Source organism: Gnatocerus cornutus, chromosome 8 (genome assembly GCF_029298725.1).
Source record: "Gnatocerus cornutus isolate USDA-ARS CGAHR chromosome 8, icGnaCorn1.1, whole genome shotgun sequence".
Lineage (NCBI taxonomy): Eukaryota > Metazoa > Arthropoda > Insecta > Coleoptera > Tenebrionidae > Gnatocerus > Gnatocerus cornutus.
The window spans coordinates 10,194,317-10,216,701 of NC_142240.1; the positions used below are offsets into that span (position 1 = coordinate 10,194,317).

General features: G+C 39.7%; 2 protein-coding genes across 8 annotated transcripts in view; both read left to right on the top strand.

The window, feature by feature from the left end:
* The window catches only part of Ten-a (Teneurin-a transmembrane protein), a 117,967-nt gene that overhangs the window by 75,248 nt on the left and 20,334 nt on the right, over nucleotides 1–22,385 (top strand). For 5 of the 7 annotated variants that reach the window (XM_088044292.1, XM_088044293.1, XM_088044294.1 and 2 more), the window contains one exon: nucleotides 471–552. In XM_088044292.1, coding sequence (XP_087900418.1) covers nucleotides 471–552 — 82 coding nt within the window. Of the gene's footprint in view, nucleotides 1–470; nucleotides 553–21,210; nucleotides 21,473–22,385 lie in introns of those variants that run through there. The other 2 variants (XM_088044296.1, XM_088044299.1) reach the window with 1 other exon arrangement.
* Nucleotides 19,273–20,397, top strand: LOC148169672 (alpha-tocopherol transfer protein-like). The gene is made up of 5 exons (XM_088043641.1): nucleotides 19,273–19,415; nucleotides 19,459–19,609; nucleotides 19,656–20,019; nucleotides 20,066–20,168; nucleotides 20,213–20,397. Exons 1-5 carry the CDS (start codon nucleotides 19,298–19,300, stop codon nucleotides 20,347–20,349), a joined length of 873 nt encoding a protein of 290 aa, XP_087899767.1. The 5' UTR covers nucleotides 19,273–19,297; the 3' UTR covers nucleotides 20,350–20,397.

Sequence of the window (22,385 nt, forward strand, 5' to 3'; positions counted from 1 at the left end):
TTATGGCTGCAATTTTTCTTATTCCATTTCGCAACACGTTGCGAACATGAGAGTGTATTTCGCTGATTAAATTTAAATTGGCGGGGAGCAACGTTTGATATAGAGGATATGCATAATTCTGTATTCAGATTTTCGGCGCTTCTTCGAGAATTTTATATTAAAATGTTGGTGGGTATCAATCACACGCAATCACAGGGAAAAAGGAGCTAAAACAAGTCAATAATATTCATGTTATTTTGAGGAAAAAAATGGTATTTTGCGCCCTCCTTGGCGGCTTTGCTCCTTCGCCGCTGCTCACTTCTCCACCTCCAGCGTCTCCATCTCGAATGCAATTAATCCTCGATTCCGATGCGTATTTACATTTTATTGTTTGTTCATCGCCCGAGCGGGTTATTATTAATCCTAGTTGTTTGACTTGAGTCGGTGCAAGTCCAGGCCGTTTCTCCTGTTGACAGAGCGTGTTGTTGCAGAATACGTGCTCAGTGGAAGCCCCCGAGCCCCCAACTACCCCGCCAGATCTCCCATGTCTGCCGGCGCCGCCCCCCAACACAGGTAAGTCCAAAACATGAATATTCACAGCGTGAATGATTAATCGTCGTGTTAATGTTTTATAACGACACGTGTTTATTTACGGGCGGTTTCTGTTTGCTCTTTCGAATTGGAACGCAAATACTTATCCCGAGAGGATGAGGTTTTTTCTAAGCATCGGAAACGAAATCATTTCGGTTTAATTGGGACCAGATGTAGAGAGTGATTAATTGGGGCTTTTTAGATGGGCGATGGTTAATCATTTAGTATTTTTAGACTGATAAAAACGGAATGTGATAGAAGAGTCTTATGAGCTGCTTCAATTAAAAGAGTGGCTTATGATTAACGACTGGAAGTTTTCGCATGGTCGCAATCATAAAATTCAGATTAAATTGTCTTTACCGAAATGTGGGCTAATACCTAAAACAGAAATTCGTTTTTGAAGAGCGATAGAGCGACCTTCCGATTTAGCAATGTTTTACTTCTTTGGATGACAAGATCCTTCCACTACCGTGCATATAAAATTTCCATTCATCTGTAAAAAACTATGCGCAATTTCCTGCAAATAGCTAAGAGAGTGCACTTAGACCCACTGTAAATATTAATCTCTTTCACGTACCGGCGTCTCAGTCACGTCGTTGTTTATTTTTACAGAAAATTAATGAAATTATTATTAAACCAGTTTTTCCAACCACTTCATAACGCGGAGGCGTTTTAATTTTTCAATAAGCTAAAGGTAACGAGGCTCTTCCACTTTGCACCTGCTTCTGGTTTATTCATGTAATCGTGGCACAAGATCGCGTGACCCGCGACGATTTTAAAAATTTCCTATTTAACTGCTGGAAAATGTCGAGATCAATGACTGATTACGCTGAAACGATCATTTGTTGAGACATTTCAAAATAAATTGAAATTATCTCAACTGCTGACAGGGTAATAAAGTGGCAACAAAAATCTTCAGGAGCTCCCACATTTGTTTCCGTCATGGAGGTCAAAGTGTGGGAGATGAAAAATTAGAAAAAAATTTAAGTATCCGTGTTTGTACCGAATAATTTATTTTCAACTGGAAATGTGCATTTAACCTACTTCGTTCCTGCAAAGCTCCGAATTTATTCACCCTCTCGTCACTCACGTCCTATCGCATTTTTGTAAATCCTCCATCAAATTGATTAGATAGCCACCGATTTCAGGCGGTGTAACCGCGGTTAAAACCGTGTAGTTAATCAAATATTCATGGGTCCGATAGTGGCGCCCATCAATAATCATTACAAGAACACGATAGAGCATGTCGGTGTAATTCACGTGTGAGGTTAGGTATTTTTAATGCGATTTTAACATTGAAATGGACTTTGTGCGTGATAGGCGGCAGTAACCGTGAGAACGGGCCGCTGCACCAAAGGGGCGAATGGAAAAGTCGGGGAAAGAGAAACCGTCGACACATCCCACATTCCAAATGGGGCACGTGGCCCCCAACTCTCATTAAAGCATGATTAAAAACAAAGGCGACCGTTACGGCACCGGCGAGTCTCCTTAAACGGGACACGAAGAGGGAGGAAAAAACAAACGTGTAGACGACGAGACGGCGGAAGATAGCATCGGGGGTTGCAAATGCACCTGCATGGGGGCGGCAAACTGTTGATTACGGAACAAGGAAAATGGGAAATCTCGTCAATAATTTAATTACGACCGAGGGGGCTGTCATGTTCAAGAATAGTTATTTTTGCTTCGGCCCTTTTTGTATGTCTAGCCATATTTGGCCTTGTGTTGACTAAACTACACCATTTTAAATTGGGATCAGGTTCAGCAACATTTGAAAAAGCGCCAGTAAATAAATTTCACACTGCTGTGCTTAATTGACTGTCTTGTCCACGCTGCTCCCTTTTTCTTTCTTTTGAAGTCCAGTCATCTTCTTTTTACCAATTAAAAAACGAAATCTCGGAGACATAAATCACGAACGAGTTCACATAAATATGCGCCTGATGACACGAAAATTTATAACCAGAACTTAGATATAAACAGAATACCAATCTAGAAATTTAATTATCAATTTTTCGAGAAAACGTTTTGGACTTTCCTCGCGCCCTCCGACCTCCAGGATAGATATGCTTGTTCGTATCAAATTTTTGGCGATTAAAAAAGTCCAACGTCGCCTTATCTCAGCCAGGCCGGAGATTATCTATTAATGTAATTTATTTTGCGGTGTGCTGTTCTTAAATGAAAGCAATTTGCTCTCTCTCATTTATTAATGAAGCTAAGCAGATGGAGTTTCCGGAGCTCCGGACTATGTTTGCGGGTTCCATGCACACAGCTCTTTGTTGGCAAAGTTTGTTCTCACGTAGCAATCAAACAAACTCAAAGTAACTTATACATTTGTTTGTCTCGCGCTACAAGATAAAGTACACAGATTTCGGTTTTGATGTCAGTTTCAACCACTTGTCAGCGTTGAGACCACATAATAAAAGCTTTGTCGAGAAAAAAATCCATCGGGTTAATCAAAGGCACATGACCGGAAAAGGGTTTTAAAGTTTTAACTCGAGTGCTCTTGATTCAATCATTAGTTGTTTAATTAATCTAATTCGTGTGGTTAATAACTTAATTGCAGATGAAAAGCGTTTTACAAGGTACTGAGCGCGGATTTAATGTAGTTTGCGATATTGTTCAGAAAATTGTGAAATTGTAGTTCGGAAGTTAGGAGGGAACTTTGAGACACACATCGACATGCTTTCAAAAATTGTGGCTTGTTTATGAGCGGGGTAAAAATTAACTGCTGTCGTGACTACGAGCAATCTCCCAAATTAATTAGAACGATTAAAATCTCCAGACACGTTACAAAGTTTATGCAGGCATTAAATATAAATTTTGTTTTATGTTGGTCGTGCATTTATCACTCGTCTGTCTCGATTGACTGATTGTTGAAGCCTCTTGTTTGTAATTTGCGTTCGGGATTCGTATACACAAGCACCCTTCTGTTTATTACTGCACATAAAATCAGGCAGAAAGACGAAAATTTCAATGCATTTTCACCCTCGATTTGTTCGCCAGACACAACATTTAAATTTTAAACAAACTGCATTTCGTCACCGACTTCGCTCTCCGTGCTCTGCCATTATTATTCAAAATCACATCTGTTTGAAAGCAGATACTAAGATTATATGGCGTTAAATTATCCGACACAGTCATCGGGTTTTTGTTGTGAGCAAAAAGCGGCGTATTCCATTAGTTTATAGTCTGTAATTAGAGAGCGCATGGTCTGTACTTTAGCGCAGATAACTACAAGAGACGCTGTTAACAAGGGCGGTCTATCTACAGATGCTACAGTACTCGACTTAATTTGAATGTTCCATCCGCATGACGTGTAATTCTGAGAAGCCTCCTTTAATGACTAGAAAGGACGACTTACTCTCCAGGGCCTAAATCCTAACACAGACGTCGAGCGGTGTCTTCGTCTGCTTTAATAGCTGCGTCGTGCCGCAAATGTTTTAAATTTCTCAGATATTTGCGGGTGCTTTTCAAAGAGCCGAAAGAATTACAACCGCAATGTTTTCACTTAATTACTAATAACCCACTCACGGAAACACGTCATTTTCTCGCTGCGCATTCGATTTAGAAAAATCCCCCTCTGCAAGTTCCCAACTTGAAAATCACTTTCGTTTCAAGCAACCTCATGAAAGTTCAATTAATGACTGAAACTTGCACAAAGCTCCCTGAAATTCTGTAACAAGATATGAAGCGACTTGCTGAAATTCTTTCAGGTACCATCGAGATTAATTGCTGTGAAATTGATTCGCTAAAGACGTTTCCCGTGGTCACGTTTTTTAATCCACCTGAAGCGATTTTTATAGCGTTGCACATGCACCCTCTTTGGGAGTAATCGAACAAGTTAATTATGGTGGGTGATCATCGAGGCAGCACGCATGAGACAATGACAATGCCGCTGATGAGGCGTATTGTCGGAACCGTTGGACCGTTCATGTGTTACCTCCATATCGATCTTCTGAAGAGCACACGTGACTAACAGAATTGCCGCAATTAAAAGTTTTCACTGTAGGATAATTGAATCATCGCGCATCGCGGGGCTCATTAAAGAAATTTTTTTCAGCATTTTTAGTTAGTCCTAGTAACTTTTGCTTGAAGAGAGATTACTTCCTGGTGGCCCCTCTTTTCCAATTAAACCATCTCACCCCAGTTCACAATTAAACCCTCGTCTCGTCAATCATTTCTTTCTTATGATCGGCATCTTCTTCACATGTCGAAGCATCCAACAGGAGTTGCCAGGTAACGGGACGCTGGGGATCGTCACATGCGGTCGTCATGACGACGACGCCACTTTAATACGGCGTCGTTCAACTCGAATTCGAAGCGAATTAGAGGGTCATCGCGTGATCTGATTTGAATTTGACACGGGGGACTCAAAACTCTGTTGTTTACTAGTAGTATCACTCTAGTCGCGTGTTTCAAGATCTCCAATTATTCCTGAAATCCCCGGTAAATAAAACTGGGATTTGGGAAATCGAACGGTGGGAAAAAATTGGAGACGTCGGGACTTTGACTTAGGTCGGAAAGAAAGGACAAGGGGAAAGTGATAGATGCTCATGTTCTGAGGGAACATAAACAACAACCACAACTGCTTTTACAACAATAACTGTAATAAGGGAAATAATGATATCTGGAGCTCGGGGTTATTATGGCGAGACGCGGGCATTAAAGGCAGACGTACACAACGATGATAATTTAATGAACGGCCCCAAGAACTTTAACCTTTTTCGTTCTCTGATTTAACTATGGAAATTTAATCCTTCCACCGCAACTTCTGACACATGTCGCAGCAAAACTGCAAGCTCATTCAAAAAATCAAACAACTTTTAAATCTTGAAACCCTAAAGCTCTGAAAATATTTGGCTTTTAGATTTTAGTTAGTCAGTTCTCGGCTTCCAAAATTGCAATGTTAGAATACCCAATTTCGCAGTTCGTCTATTTCTAAATTATTATCCCTCATTTTACGAATCATAAGAAATCCCGATATCTCGTGATTAATGTTAAGGAAGCCTGGAAACTTCTAAAGGATCTGTTACAGAATCCTGAAAAGTTCTTAATAATTAAATATAATCAAAGATGTAATGGTGTATCCTCAAGAATCTTAAAGAATAATTCTAAAGAAAGGTTGAGAAGAAATATCCTAATTTAAATTGCTGGGAAATTCTGATTTGACCTGGCGCATCCACCATTTTTGCTGCAGTTTAGGCTGAACTTCCTATTGAAAACAGGTTTTTTGTAGTTTCTCTCCCAGCAAAATTGTCTCCGAAAATTCCATAACGTCCCTCTTTCTTTCAAAGCTACCGGTCTATGTGTCATCCTTTCGCATGTTTATTCTTCCAAAGCAGTGCGTTATCGTCCTGAATTCAATTCCCGTTGGGACTTACGCGTTCTCAGCTGCCTCACAATGGGACTAGACACATCCATTTTGCCACTGTGACTTACACAAATATAACAATTCTATAAAAAGTTCTCGCGTTTTATTTTTTTATGCGGCCACGTGAGAATCTCCACGTAAAAAGAGCTGTTTGGTAAGAATGTTCTTTTCGTTGTCTCTGAGGGTTTCTGTGGAAATTGAAAGAGACATGTTTATTCGAAGATTAATTGTTAAAAGTAGATTTTTTTGGTTGGTCTCGAACGATTTAGTGTCGAGCACAGTCCATTTGCGCTCTGATGACGTTATCGACCTCAACACGTGTCGAACGAAAGAATGTCATGTGTGGCAGCAATGGTTGTTTTCGACCTGTTTACACGATTCTGTTCTTGTTTGGATTGCTCTAAACGAAGCCATGAGTGTTGTGATAAACAACAGGACTTGTTTTGAGTAGTTCTAGCCATAATATACTATAAATTCTGGAGCTATCCCCAACAGATATTATTATAGGTCTAATTGTAACGTAGTCGATTCCCATTTACTCCCGGACCGATATTGTGTGTACAAAGTTCCGGCCTTTCCTTATCTACTCAAAACCATTCAACTCGTTCAAGCGAGCCTATTCACTCCAGACTTCAGTTAATTAATACGCGACGGACCGCCACGTACTAATTCCGGGGAATAAGTCCGAAGTTTGAGACTCTCTTACCTGGAAATTCATAAATTGCCAAGTTTCGTCCGGTCTTTCTCGTGATTAATTCCGGGGATTAATAGAGATTTTTGGGGGACGGGACGAAAAATGACGACAGGTCAGGTGCGCTCGTTCCGGTTCGCTCCGGGTGTCTTGTAAAGCGTCTTGTCGCGGATCCGGAGGGAGTCGACCGTAACGATGACATTTTTCTAAATGACTACATGAGAATACAAGGGTATTTTACACAGGCCCGGATTCGACACTTTTCCTCTTTTTATTCCATGATTTGCCTCTAAATATTTATAACGTTTCTATCCCCGGATGTCTGGTGATAAACGGCGGCAATCTCGGACCAGCAGAGGAATTTTTGTAATTGCGGCTTCCGGAAAGGCCAAAGCCTCCGGAATTTATTAAAGCCGAGCACGCCTACCGGAGAAATTTTTATGTCGTGCAAAAGCTCCAAATTGACCCATCCAGATTTTCTCAAACTTTAATCAGAGCGCTTATTTTTAGAGATGTCTTCCGCTACGACATTGTGTCAATTAAACACAAGTATCGACGTAATTATTCCGAAGGTGAGAGACGAGAAGGAAGAGTTAAATCGTTGCAGCAACACATCTTCTTGTGTATAACAATTCCGAGTTCTCGTAAACGCTACTACTTCCCGGTTTTATGATTACATCGCTCTGCATTTCTCTAGAAAGTGGAATACGTCTGAAAGACGTCTCTAAGCCTCATGAAAATCTTATTAAACCGAGAATCTCTACATTAAACTTGAAAGGTTCGAAGCAGGGCCTAATCAATTCAGACTTCCGGAATTTCCGGGGGAAAAAACCGCTTACGGGTGGACAAGATTTCCAAGTTGTGAGGATAGACGATAATTTGTTGCCTAGTTATAGAGGTGAAGTGTGCTTTTGCAATCTCCGTTGATTTAGATTTTACGAGTTTTTCCAGAGAACTTAAAGTTTTTATCAATTTGCGTGTCGTCCTTGGGGTGTTATGCCCTCATATCCAGCGGCGTATATTAACGCTTTTACGATCCATCCGTTTAATCCCCGTCGCCGTAAATATGTCCAGATATTGAGTCGAGGCCGTTCCGCAAACAGCAATCAAGAGCAACATAGACGCGCAACAAGCAAAATTTCCCGTTCAAAGGACACACGTGTGCTACTTTGTGGAGATTAAAACGGTAAAGAGCGTATTAATTAGTGTGCAGTTGACAGGATTGCCGAGAATTATCAATGGAAAGACAGAGAGAGGCCCGGAGCCAGTTTGACCCCCTGCAGAGCAAAAATTGATCGCTAGCAACGAAATGTAAACCGCGCTAACGAAGTCATTTCCTTCGGAATTAATGATCCGGGATTCTATTTCACCCACCTACGGGGAAAATACGTCAAAACCACCGCCTTCGCCTAGTTTTCCATGAGCGGATTTATTTTATTTTGCAGGATTCGATTAATATTCTGAAACCAAAATGGCCGTCTCTCTTTGTTGGGACATTGAGACGTTACAATTAGGGATATGATTGAAATTTGAACTGGACGGTGAAGTGCAAAAGGTGCCACCGCCATTAGGCTGCAAAGAGCCGGAAATTAGAGTTAACCGGATTGCTGAGGCTCGGCGGTCGAGTTACTTTACCGTTCCTACATCGACAATATCAAATAATGAAGTTCTAATGCAGAGGGATGTAAGGGCCTTATCTGGTGCCCTCTATCGAACGGCCCGTTATCAGGCCCGTGACACGGGTAAGCTTTTATCCTACACACTGCGACTGACGTCCTAAGCACAGGACGTCCTTATAATTCTATTACTTATCTCCCTATCGCTCTTTTTTATCTATTAACCCCCGAGTTGACTTTTGTACGTCTTAATTACATTATTCACTCGGCTTTTATGTCGGTGCGTCAGATATATAATAAGAATGCCATCCGTTTCTGACGTGCCCTTTTAACTAAACCCCTTAATCAAGTTTTCCGAGTTTCGAGGAGGAAACAACGATGACATATACAGGTGGGGACATCAAGCCGACCAGAATAATCATGCCCATTGTCGAACTAATTAAGGCAATTATGCCTCTCAAGACCAAAATTAAGTTTTAATAAAAAAAATATATTCCTTAGTCTGATTTCAATAAAAGATTTAAGGATCCACCCTTTCTTTAAAACAAAATGGAAAATGTGATTGAAATTGAATTAAAACACAAAAAAGAATCAATTCATGGGTTCGCATTATCTTTATCAAGGTAGTTTTTACAAAAAAACGGAACGCTTATGGTGTAGCTTGTCATTGGTTGAACTTACTGGTCAATTATCACGTTTCATGTCGATTTAATGATTTTATATAAAAATGTAAGAATCCACCCTTTTTGTAACAAAATGGAGAATGAGATTAATAGGACTAAACCTAAAAAAAATCAATTTATTGGTCGGCGCTATCTTTTTCAAAATAATTTTTACATTAAAAACGCAGCGTTTCTTGTATAACTTGTCTTTAGGATTGGTTCAATTTCAAAGCCAATTATCGTGTTTCATGTACAAAAAAAAGAACCATTTCATTGATTTCATATACAGATTTGAGGATCCACCTTTTCTTTATAAGGAAATTATGAATGTGGTTTAAATCGGAGTAAAAACTAAAAAACAGTTAATTCATTGTGGTTCGTATTACCTATATCAAAGTAGTTTTTTCGACAAAAACGCAACGTTTATTGTGTAATTGTCATTCACTGCACTTCTAGGTCAATTATCATGTTTCATATCCAAAAAAAGATACCAATTTATTGATTTCGTAGAAAGGTTTAAGGATCCACCCTTTCTTTATAACAAAATGGAGAATGTGATTAAAATCGGACGAAAACTCTAAGAAGAATTATTTCATTGGCTTGCATTATCTTTGTCAAGGTAATTTTTACAACAAAAACGCACCAACTACAGCGGTTCTTGTGACCTTGTCATTGGTTGAACTTCGAAGTTATTGTTTTTCATGAACAAAAAAATCTATTCATTGGCGTTTATTAGGAACAAAACCGGTAGTTTTTATTTTTTTACGTCCCACCTTGTGACCTTCCTATTCCACCAATTAATTCTGCCACTGAATGGACTGGAAGGCGTTACCTTGCACTTATTTCTTCGTTCTTCAGATCTGTAGTTCAAAATGTTAAGATTTACTTAGAGTTATTTAGATTATTTTAAGACCGAATGGTCTAATTTAATCTAAAATATGTAAAGATTCAGATAAACTTAAAATTTGCTAATAATTTTGAATCATGAAATAAGAATTTCGGAATTCTAAAACTCTGTTTAAAGGCCCAAATAGCATCTTGAAATCAAAAAATTTAGGATCTTTGCAGATTTTAAAAAATCGTTTCTTCCATAATTCTGTGCCTTCATTATAGTTTTTATAGAGCACCTTGAATTTTATACATATGCGTATGCAGTCTATTTATAAAGTAGCTATTAATTAACTAATCGTCAGCTTAGGTTGTAAAGTCGCTAAGTCCATTTTTGAACAAAATGCGTTTTTAATTTTATAAAAAGGATCCTTTTATGTGTTATTATTTCAAAATTAACAAACATTCTATTTCTATTCCCCAAATTTTCAAATTCCAGATTTGACGACAAATATGTAAAAAATTAAGGTTTTTCGACCTTGGTTTATGTTGTTGGTGGTAGTCGGATTTTAATATTTTCTTCGTCTATAGATAGTTCCTTTCGTCCGTAAAAGTAAAGAAGCGTCTCTTCGTATGCAATCCAATTGCAAAGATGCATCCATCCGCCAGATGTATGGCGACCTCTCCCCGATTAGCCCCCGTTTTCGTATCGGTTTCACCTCACTTTATGTAAAACGTTCAGATTTTAATGGGCCATAACTCAGCTCGCTCCCTGTTGTTAATCTTAAGAAAGGCAGCGTTTTAAGAGTTCTGGTCCACATATTTCCGTGTCTCGTAACGACACACCCCCATAAAATGGGTGAAATCTCGCGAATTTATGCGAAATTAAGCAGACATTACGAGCTTCTCCCAATTGGACATCGATTTTTGCGGCTTCACCTACTCAACCTTCAAAAGGAAGACTCCCAAAGCGGCTTACTTTCAGCCTGTCCCGTGCAGACACCGTTATCACAGTGCTTTGTTTCAGGCACTTGATGTTAATCGTGGTCTATTGTTGAGACCGCAAGAAGAGCGACTCGCACCAAGCAAAAAATCGTTTCTGTCTGCGCAAAGGAAAATGAATTTTTATGGTCGGAGGCCATTTTAACTACTTTTATACAACAATGCACAGAACGCTATCTGTGTAATCACCCAGCCGGTTTATTTTGTGCCGCTGCAATCGTATTTCACAAGTTTACTGTTTCATGAGAATGGAAGAGACTAACTGCATGCGCCAAACATAATTAAAATCGGGGGAATTACCCAGTGAAGGAATGCTATAGCGACGGCTTTTTAATCTGGGACTTGCCAGTGCCGTTGCCCTGATGGGACACTTTTTGCTTCTTTTCGCGCGAGAATGACGGCTCATGTAAGGGTTATTAACGGGAAATGAGATACGTACAAATTCTGAAAAGTCGGATATTGCCTTGCTGCCGCGGTCTTTGCCGCTGTTAATAACACAGGAGATGTGTTTGATTTTTAAGTTTTAATTTCTGTCAGAATGATGTAAAAAGGGGATAAAACCTGTCCGGCGGTAACGTGACGTGTATTTTCCGTTATCATTTCAAACTACACAAACTTCCTATTGAATGGAATCCACAAAAGCGAAATCTCCGGGATATCTATATGTGGCTTGCTCTGTGGTGACTAATAATCTGTCATCGGTCGAACGCGGAAAAATCCAAATAGGCATTGTAGTAGCTTAAAGTAGGAAGTTAATAAAGAAGAATGGCGCGGCCTGAGCCAACCCTCATCGAATGATTTATAACATATAAGGGTTGAACGGTTTTATTTGTATTGTGGATATATGATTAAACCGGCACGTACCCCCTGTTCAAAGCCCCACAATATGTTCACCAATAAAACCAAAAAGAGAGGGCAAGCACGGAAATGTTTTGAAAAATATTTGCTTGTTTAGCTCGAGTTGTCTGCCGATTTAAATCGCGTCTCTTCTTACATCCAAATAAAACGGTGCGCACTCATTATACTACATCAGCTTTGAAAACATCGCAATTTGTTCGGCACGGTGAGTTTGAAATAACAGTATCATATTCTGCATTCCGGAGTTTCGTTGAATAAAAATAACAAACGGGAAATATTCAAATTTACATTTGATGGGTTGAGAAGCTGCCATTGCGAGAGCTACGCGTTTCGATCCGTCCTAAATGAAACGTTGAATAAAATTCAATTACGTTTATTCTTTTATGAAAGGCCCCGGCTTTTATCATCAAAATTTACAAATTCTTCTTTTTATGGCGAGATGCATTTATTAGTTTAGTTCAGGCGGAACTCGGCAATCTCACACAATTAACACCTGGCGTACACAAAAAGATACCACAAAGAACAAGAATTTGGAGAATTTTTTATTAAATTTCTATCTCAGGTTCTGCACAAAGTATGACAATAATTTTGAAGACGCGACGAGTCGGAACTGCGAAACAAAGAAACTATTCCAAACTAATTTCTAGATTTTAGTCACTGCGGAAAGCTTCTTATCACTTTTCAATTTCCCAAAATTTTCAAGCTTTGCATATAAGTAAATACATTTCATCTCTTCCATCCATTCTTTCGTCCCTTTCGTGAATCCTGTCATCCGCATCGAACACATCTCCTCTCGTCTTTATTTAACGGCGAACTAATTTGTTTTGTGATTGAATATCGACCGGCTGAGAAACCCCCGATGTTTCTTCTTTCAGGACGCCACGCGTCCTCAATTGACAATGCAAAAGTTATTAAAAATTCACCCCCGCTTCAACCTGGCGCACTAAAACATTAATTAGTTGTCGGTATACAACGATAATAGTTGAGTTCTTGGACGCTCAAAGAGTCCTGTATCTGTGGTAACAGAATTAGAGCTAATGGAGTGGCATATTGCCGTAGTGATGTTCATGGCAACGTTATGAGGGATCGCATTCAACCCCTGAATCCTTAGAACTGAACAGGGGAAAATCGAAATAATAGGTGAGGCGAGAATTTAAATGAAAAATGGTGGAGGAGGGCTTCTAAAAAGTACTGGAAGGTTTTGAACAGATAATATCAGTGTGTCCCGAATTTTGGAAATAGTGGTCCCTGGAGCCGGATCACCTGGTTCGATAACCGCAGCAAGCGCGGCGTTTGTGCATTCTGTGCATACAAATAAATCCGTATTGCGTCCAGCCGTTGCAAAATATAAAATTTAATTGCATTCCGCATTTGCAATATTCCAAAGTATCCGTTTCGTCGGTTGCACGTTTTAAATAAATTTTAGCGCGATTGCACGTTAAACGGTCGAGCAGGTTTGTTCCGTCGGTAATTTGTATTTATTTGTGTGACGACCCTCGAGTTTATAGTCTCTGGTCACCACCCCGCGTAAGCACTTTTCATGCTTACCCCCTGGAAATGACACAATGCATGATACAATACGTCCTCGTCCAACGAGTACCTAAGCTTTAATCCTCTCGATGTATTCAAGGTCGGATTTTTTCTGTGAGTCGCATTAGGCCCCCTTTTGCTCGACATTATCTAATATCAGCCGAGGGATGCATAGAACGGTTTACAGTCCATTTCGCTATCGCGACCATATCGCTCTTCACTTACATTGTGTGTGTTTTCGAGGATCCTATTACTTCTGTCGATTATGTTGTCCGAGCCGCACACGACTTCTCCGATACGTCAATCTTATCTAATAACGATATGAACTTGTCAAAATTTATCGCAGGATTAATGGATCCTGGCGTGGAAACTGAAGAAATATTTCACGTATAGTTTATTTCGCATTATGTACACAGATGGCCATTTTTTACAAAGAAGGGTAGAGAGAAAAACAAGGGATGAACATAAAATAGAAAAGACAGCCACCTGTACAACTCCATCGACATAGAGCTTGACAAATAGACGCTCGGAATCTTTTCTTTGGAAAGCTCAGATCTCGTATGAATACAACAAAAACATCTCGAACACCATTATTACGTTCGTTTCTTTCAATTTGATTGGTTGACGACGCCTCGCATCCAGTAGTGAGAATTTCATAAAAATTTCAGCGTCCGAAACAGGATTGCAGGCACTAAAGGGGCGTGAAATAAAAATTTGCATGTGAAACGCCGTCCGTTGGCAACTTTTGAAAAATTGATCGAGCGTGGGAGAGTCGCTCGATGGTAAATGTTGTGTCTTAGAGACGCTTGAATATTTCAGTGTAGCGCCGATGCGATCCATGAATAATCCTGAAAAATCCTCGCAACAATGGCAGACATCACGCGAAACAAATATATATGCTAATTTGCACACCTTGTGTAATAATAAAAACAGCATGACGTCTAGCGAGTCGCAGACTTGTCAACCTTAATAACATCTTTCGGAATTATTGACGACGAGTTGGGAATTTTTTACACACTGAAACTACCATCGCCGAAATAACACGAAATTGTAAAATAAGTTCTCATGAAACTGAAATGGCCATTGTTTGTCGTATCTGGAATATTTGAAAAAGCACCGCGGCTGTTGAATGGAAAACAAGAAGAGGGAAAACGCGCCAGTCGAGCGTATGTTTCGACATTGAGAACAATCTAAGGAAGGAAAACAATTCTTGTGCGGAGATATGCAGTGTCGAGAACCACCCAGCTAGAAGATTAAAAATTGCCGGGGCTCTGTGTTTCGAGCCGCTTGATGGATGACCTGCGACGCGGCGCTTAAAATATACACCTGGAGGAAAACTTGAGCACGATCAAAAAATGGAAACGCGATCTTCTACTTTGTCCTCGCCCATAATCGTTGCAGTTTTCCAAGCGCAATTCTATCCCTTTTGCATTCATTTATAGTGCGCAACTTTCCAAAATTTAATCCGGCTTTTTCCCTTAATCCTAGACGCGGTTGCCTTCTTATGCGTTCTGGGATTACAGCTCGCTTGTGCTTGTTTATGTGGTGTGCTTTCCGAACATGTGTTTCTGGTTGTTTGTTTGTGGAGTTGGGCGCGAAAACACGACCATATGGAGGGCGCAAGATGTTCTTTTTCTGGCCTCATTAACAGGCGACACCCTAAATCATCGCTAGATAAAATCTCGGCTTTATCAAACTAAAAATAAAATTTGCGATGTCAGCGCACCTATGTCTCCAAGTTATGTCGTCTGGCCCAGATCCTGCGGTTTCTAACAATAATTCTTGTGCGTTATTGTTAGTTATGGGGTCGTAAAAGCATTATTTGTTTGAGGCAACAACAAGTTAAATGCGGACGATTAATTAAGGCAACTTTTATTATGCCGGCCGCTGGTATGAGTTTCGGGGCGAATTAAATTTGAAATATTCTGGCTTTTAGTGAAATTAATAGCAAATATTAGCTTGATTCCTAAAGCGAAGGCGCGTACTGCAAATATTGTATTTAACAATGAATGCTAACGACGCGGGTTCTGCCGTTGCTCCAAGACAACCCTTTTTATGTTGCTTCCTAATATCACCTCTGAATTTGCATGTAATGTATTTTAATTCCCTTTAAGGTCGCGTCTCTTCTCACTCGGATATTTAATACTGAGCCAACTGAAACTTGTTTGCCACGGAGTTTTGATTCTGGGACTAATATGGAAATTAACCGAAGGGGGCCCCCGAAACTTTGCGACGAATTTGATTTTTCCCTTGACAGGTGCAACTAGACGACAATTTGGAGCGAGTTTAGAGAGGGACATTGTCCAGTCAGCGACCCCACAACGTCTAGTTTATCCAGTTAAACACACAATTAATATCCTGTTGGGTGAAGACTGTATTAACAACTGCAGCGGTCCTTTGAAACAATTTTTTATGGAGTCAGTAACCGCACTCCCTTAAGTCCGGAATTAAATAAGTTTTCACCCCATATGAAAACCCATTATGCAAATTAGACAAAATATTGGCAATCGTTGGGTCGTATGTCCGTCGCCGCCCCGGCGTTGATTTTTCGCCCCCATCGCGCCATAAACTGCATTTCAATTAGATGAGACAAGTAATGAAATTTTATAGCGCACCCCCTCCTCGCGCAACATTCTTTGTGCATTACAGCAGTCGACTTAAGCTAACATATAGGGTGGTGAAATTGGTAAATTCGTAACGCTAACACCATTAGGATACGTCGGGGGCGGTGTAGGGGCGCAAATTGCAATAGGCCGAAGGATAAACTGACTCCACAGTGCGTATCCCAGATTGAGGGGCGGTTTTATTAAGCGTGTGCCGGCTAATACACCTCCAAAAAGAAGCGAGTAGTTACACGGATCAATCATTCATCAAGGCATTAAAATTAAAACATGACGGAGAAGAGGAGACGCAGTATCTGCGGAAGGCAGCTCAAGTGATGAAACATGGCTATAAGTGAGATATATTGTAATGGAGGAAGTCCGTCATTACTCAACACTCGCCTCGAGTCGCGCATCATTTATTAAATCTCGCAAACTCAGACATGAATTTTCTTGTAGCGATACAAAGCGGCCGAAGGAATCGATCGGATGAAATTAAACAGGCGAATTTTTCTTTAACCTTGGCCCCGGAATCATCTGTTCTCTAATCCTGTCCCATCTCCGGGTTCGGTAGTAGTGCGGCAATCCACAAACCGGAGTTGTAGCAGCATCTGGCGCCCTCCAAACTCCTGCGATCTTCGTAAGCAACAACACCGGAGTCACATATGCTTAGCATCGAAATCATATCTAAATCTCGGCGTACCGGAGTCTGGCTGCAGTCGCGATATCTCCACTGTATCTCAAATTACATCAATTCGGGATCAATATCGGTGTAGGCGCCCAGCGTATTGATGAAGAGGGACGCATCCGGAGTGTTCTTGTACCGAACAGAGCCGCTGTCACGAGAAAATACGGCCATTCGAGGCTCGGGGAACCGGCGTTATTGCGTTACTCCCGGAGTTTTTTCAAGTGCCGAATCGAATTTTTCATGAAAAAATCGAGATTCTACACAACAATATCCAGTTTATTTAGCTGCCAAATCGCCGACATTCACCCGGAAAAAATGTCACTTTGAGTTTTGACCCGGAAACACCAAAGATACACTTTCAAAATTCACTCGGATTGAGACTCGAGCGCAACGTATGCAAACCTGGCACGCAATCGACAGCTCCCGGAATCAGCTCTGACATTCATATCTCAAAACAAAGCACATTTTATAATCGCGTCCTTTGAATTTAAACCCGGTGGAACTTCAAATATTTTTAATTAATCCCCGACGACATTTTCATTAGCAGCTGCGGAAAAATTCATTTCCAAATTGAAATTTTCATGACGTTGTTATGGCGCAATGTGTCCGGAAATATTCCTGAAACAATCTGTCAAACCTGAAAAAACCTGGATTGTGACGAAACTAATTCGGAAACTGATCTGAAATCAAGGGAGCCCGCATCTGCTTGTCCCTCAAGACGCTCACCGTCCCAACTATGCAAATGAGATTATGACAGAAATGAGACGCTCACCCTGCGTGATTGAATATTGTTTTCGGATTAAAAGTTTGATTTCATTAGTGCTTTTGTAGGGCACCTACGACATCAAAAATAAAGCTTCAGAAGCTTTTATGGCAAAAGTTACTCTTTGTTCTTTTATTTTAGGTTAATCTACTGTGATTAGGGAAGTCTTTTAATGCTTCTGATGATCCGGTAAAGAGACGCACACAAATAGGAGTCGTTTAGGGAGCAAATGATGCCGAGTTTATTTCTAACAGTGATTCTTTTTTTACTTTAGCAGAATTACGTAAAACACAATCGCATTTCTAGTTAGCCTTGGTCTTTGATTCCATTATGAAATGAATTATTCCACTCTTTCGTCTGTTCCATTGCCAAAAATGACACGTGTATCCGCGACTGACCGATAAAAGAACCACCCGAAGCTCCTGGGAATAAAAGCTCTTTGCAACAGAGCTTAGCGCAAAATCTGCCACTCAAGCTTTACGCTTCTGGTAAAGCCACCTTGCAAACCGCCGTCCGAGGCCGATATCAGATTAATTAATGCTGAATCGACTGGATATAACGGGTACCCTCCTTCGCACAATCATTATCAAAACTGACAAATCATGATCCCGTAATTGAATCCGGTTGTTTGTCGACGTAAAAAGTTTAACCCGAGCTAAAAGTTCCGCTTGGCATCAACATTCGTAACAGAGCAGGAAACAATTATTATGTAAATAAGAACATGGTGTACATAAAAGCGACTTAATTAGCACCAGGGTGTGCATTATGGAGCTAAAACTTGTGCTAGGTTCTTAGTTCAGTCGTGATGTAAGCTTATTAAATGGATGTGGCTAAAGTAGCCGCTTGCTGAAATTACGGCGTAATTAGCAGCGAGAGTCGAGAAGAGGAAAAAGTTTCAAGAGTCCCGGGCGAGACCACCAAAAAATGTTTATATTAAACCGATACCGGAGTCATAAATTCCAGCTCATTCACCCCATTATACACCTACTATTGATTTTCCATCCCCTTTTCACTTATTGGATTGCCACAAGTTGGCAAAAAATCAATAGACGAAAGAAATGACAACTCATCAATCACAACTTGAGGATTGTGCCTTGGTAACATTTCCATCATCAAGCAAAGGAAAGATAAAACAAGCAGTGCGCGGAAAAATTGCACACCACCCTCGTCATTTGTACACGAAAATGAATTTAATTTCCGTTACGTATCAACAAACTAATAAAATATTTGGCCTAATCTCGGATAAGGAAATGGAAAAACCCGAACACGTTAAACATAGGAATGATTCAACATTTCTATCTGATATGCAGCAATGAAAATTGAAAAAAAACACAAAACCAAAAGGTGTCTACCTTCTAAATTAATGAATTTTTAAAACCACTTCCGTCTATCTGTCATTGACATTTTGCTTCTCCGGCGACAACCTTAAATTTAAATTATTACAGTTTTCGATTTAGCGTGAAATTCTGTGTGAAATGAGCACGAAATGCTTATAATAGTATTCCTATTATAAAGATCACAAAGTTTGGAATATAGAAGTTCGGATTAAAGAGGTTTTAATGTATTAAAAATTCAAATTTTAAATGGCTCTTTAAAATAGGGTAAAAAGAATCTATTTTAACAAAGAAATAAACAATAAAAATGTGGCGTTGTTTTATTTTTAGAATTTGTCGATAAACAAGAAAATCACCAATAGACAAATTTTTTTTTATTCCAGTAAAATATTATTAAATACTTTACCGAAATCAGCCCTCGGAGGTCTGGCTCAACTCGGTTTTATTAAAGCTAAAATACTCGACAATATAACCACGTAATGTGGGTTGATGGGGGCGGTTTATTGAAGTAGCAAATGAGAAAATTTTGGATATGAGAAAGTGGCGAGTGTTCCGGGGCGAACTCTGATATAAGAGAAAATGGAGCTTTTTAGCGGTGGTTTAGATAAACGATTTAATTTCATCGATACCAACGAAATGAAAAAACTAGGGGATTGCGAAAAATATCTGAACTTTACGGTGACCAATTAATTATTGACCCACAAACAAAACTCAAGGTAAACACATTATAACTGCTCTGGGAATTACGCCAAGGTTGGATGTTGTTAGTCAACATTAACATTCCAATATGAACGTTTGTATATCTCCCGAAAAACTCTACGAAAGAGACCCGAAATTAAAACGCGCGGATGTGCAAATCCTTCAGGAATGGCTCAAAAAACAACCACATTTACCGAAACTCGAAGGTGAGTTCGCAGTGAAATTCTTAAAGTGAAAGTGATTTTCCAGAGATGCAAGTGATTTTGTTCTTACATAGTTGCTACTATAGAATCGAAGCGGCGAAATCCACAATTGATAAGTATTTCACCAGGAGAACTCTTTATCCTGATTTATTTCAATATCCTGGTGAAGATGTGCTTCGGACTGTTTTATCAGTGAGGTACTAAACCAGAAATCTCAAAAAAGAATCTAATTTTGTTTTATAGTTATATTAATGTTCTCCCCAAAACAACTCCTCAAGGCTACTCGGTGTTTTTTTTAACATTATTGGACCCTAAAGTTGAAAAATACGTTTTTTTACACCAAGTCATACTGACAAGCTTAGTGGGAGTGTTGCACTATCATCGCTATGGGTTTGAAAATGGTACCGTCATAGTTTTCGATTTTAAAGGCTCGAAGTTTGGACATGTGATGAGAGTGAACTTGACAATGCTCAAACACGCACTTGAACATGTACAAGAGGGTCAACCTCTTAGGATTAAAGGAATCCACATCGTGAACACCCCATCTTTTATGGACAAAGTTATGTCAATGTTAAAGTCGTTCCTCAGCAACGATCTTTTCAATTTGGTAATAATAAAAAGTTAGAAGGAAAAGTGAACAATATAGTTTGTAGATTCAACTCCATCCGACTTTGGAGACTTTTTATAAATACGTGCCGAAAGAATGTCTGCCGAAAGACTACGATGGTGACCTTCCTTCGCTTCAACTGTTACAAGGTAATAACAATTTGATTGAAAATTTTAATAATTCGAGATTTTAGAGGAAACTACGAAGGAATTGTTAGATAATGTTGAATTCTTCCGATGGCACGAATCGCAGGTTGTTGATGAGTCGAAGAGGGCGGAGAAATCGACTTCTGGAATGGAGGGTACTTTTAAGAAACTTGAAATTGATTAAAACTTTGTATTTTATGGTATGGGACACATTAAAACAACTTTTTAGTTTTATGGGTTTTTTTTTCTATGTGAAGTTTTTCGGGCCAAACCAAGGTAAACCAGGTTGTTTTGACGTTTACTCGAAAGGAAATTTTATCAGAATTTGTAAAATTCCATTTAATTATGCAGGGGAAAATTAAACACGAATATTGGTATTGGTGTATTTTTCTAGTGGCAACAGAAACTTATCAAAGAACACAAACACGGCTTACGCTCTTGTAATTAATTAGGAACAATATTAACATACAAAACATACAATCTTAACATGGAACATAAAATTTCCGCATAATTTTATAAAAATAGAGTTACCGAATGAAATTTTTACGAAAGTTAAAATCTGTTTTTTAATGATCACATTGAAACCACTGATCGCTGCCCTGTTTGTTGGTGATAACCGCCATAATAAATGTAAGGACGTGATTTTGATCTTTTAGGCCAGCTCCCCGTTGTCAATCCTTGTTAGCCATGCTAACCTGTCCCACTTTCCCCCATGAAAATCGAGCATTTTCCATCCAATCACCACGTAATCGCGCAATTACCCCTTCCCACCCCGTATGGTGTCATGATTGATGTATTTTTTCAATTTGTATGTAAAACCACACCACATCCATTTCCTTCGATACGAATCTCTTGTATTCAGCACCCTTCTAGCTCAGGGGGGTGGAATTCGCATGTCTACCGTCCATAAGACTTCCAGTGGCGGCTCCAGCCCGTGATGCAGGTGACTGAGGTGACGGCGACAGATAGACAGGGTGAGGGTTGCATAGGGGCGCTTGCGCCACTCGCTATCGAGTTCGCCCCGAACTGCGACAACCCCACTTCGTCCCAAACTGTTGAACGGTGCGTGTCTCAGTCGCGATGTTATCGTCTTTGCGTCATGTTAACACAACGGTTCGAATTTAATTATTGTTCAGTTAATTCGCACCACGAGATACACCGATAAACTAAATGCAATAGAAATTCGCCGGGGTTGTGAGCTGTGATGTGACAGTGTCTGCCAAAATGGATAGCTACGGTCCGAGGCCGCCACCCCTGCCCAGGAGGGTGCGAAACATATACGCGGAACCTTTTTCGCACGAGCCGAGGTAATAATCGTACGTTTTAATTACGTTGACCCGAGAAAGAAGGGAAAAACTTCCGGGCATTTTCCGACAATTCTCCCTAAAAATACAAAACTTGCTTTTGGCAATTTTATATGACAACACTGCAGGTAATAGTGTGATCTACAACCCAATCTCTTTACCGGAGCGCTCTTGGAATCCTGCCAATCCTCACTTGCAGTGTTACATTTTCCAATAAAATCCACACGAGTTATAACAACAAAGTGAATTAATTTTAGACTTCCGAGCTTCAAAAGTTAATTCAGCGATCGATAGGAAACCATAATTTTGATAAAACTCACACAACCCTTAATTACTTCCGAAAAACCTCACATTACACGTACGCCACTGTTTTGCGGTTTCAGAGGGTTGTACCAAGTTTGTGTTCCGAAATAATAAATTATAACACTGGAGACGGTTTACACTATTTCGCTCTGTTCCGTTTTAATATTATACCAATTTAATAACGCCACGAAAGTCGTAAATTTTTACGCCCCCAGCTTTCGGAGGGCACACGCTTCCGTTCTGAAATTTTTGCTGTTCAAAAGAACGGTAGAAAACTGATGGGGGTGGAAATTTACAAACAAATAGAAATGGAGCAATGTCAAAACTGACCTAGATAAGTCTGCACGAAAATTTAATAAAATAAATGAAAAATGCAGTTTCTTCGCAAAAATTAATTTTAGGAAAAATTTAGATGAGTTCTAGGTGAGATTAAATTCCTTCCGTCTTTCAAGAGTCCGAGCTTCTTTTTTAATATATTGAAAATGCTTAGGTGGTGTTATTTATAAATCCTTAATAAAACAGCTGTGGAAATGAAAAATCAAATTAAACCTCCCCAAAGTAAACGTTTGTTTTTAAAATGAACTCCACTTTGCTTAAATGGTAAAAATGAGTC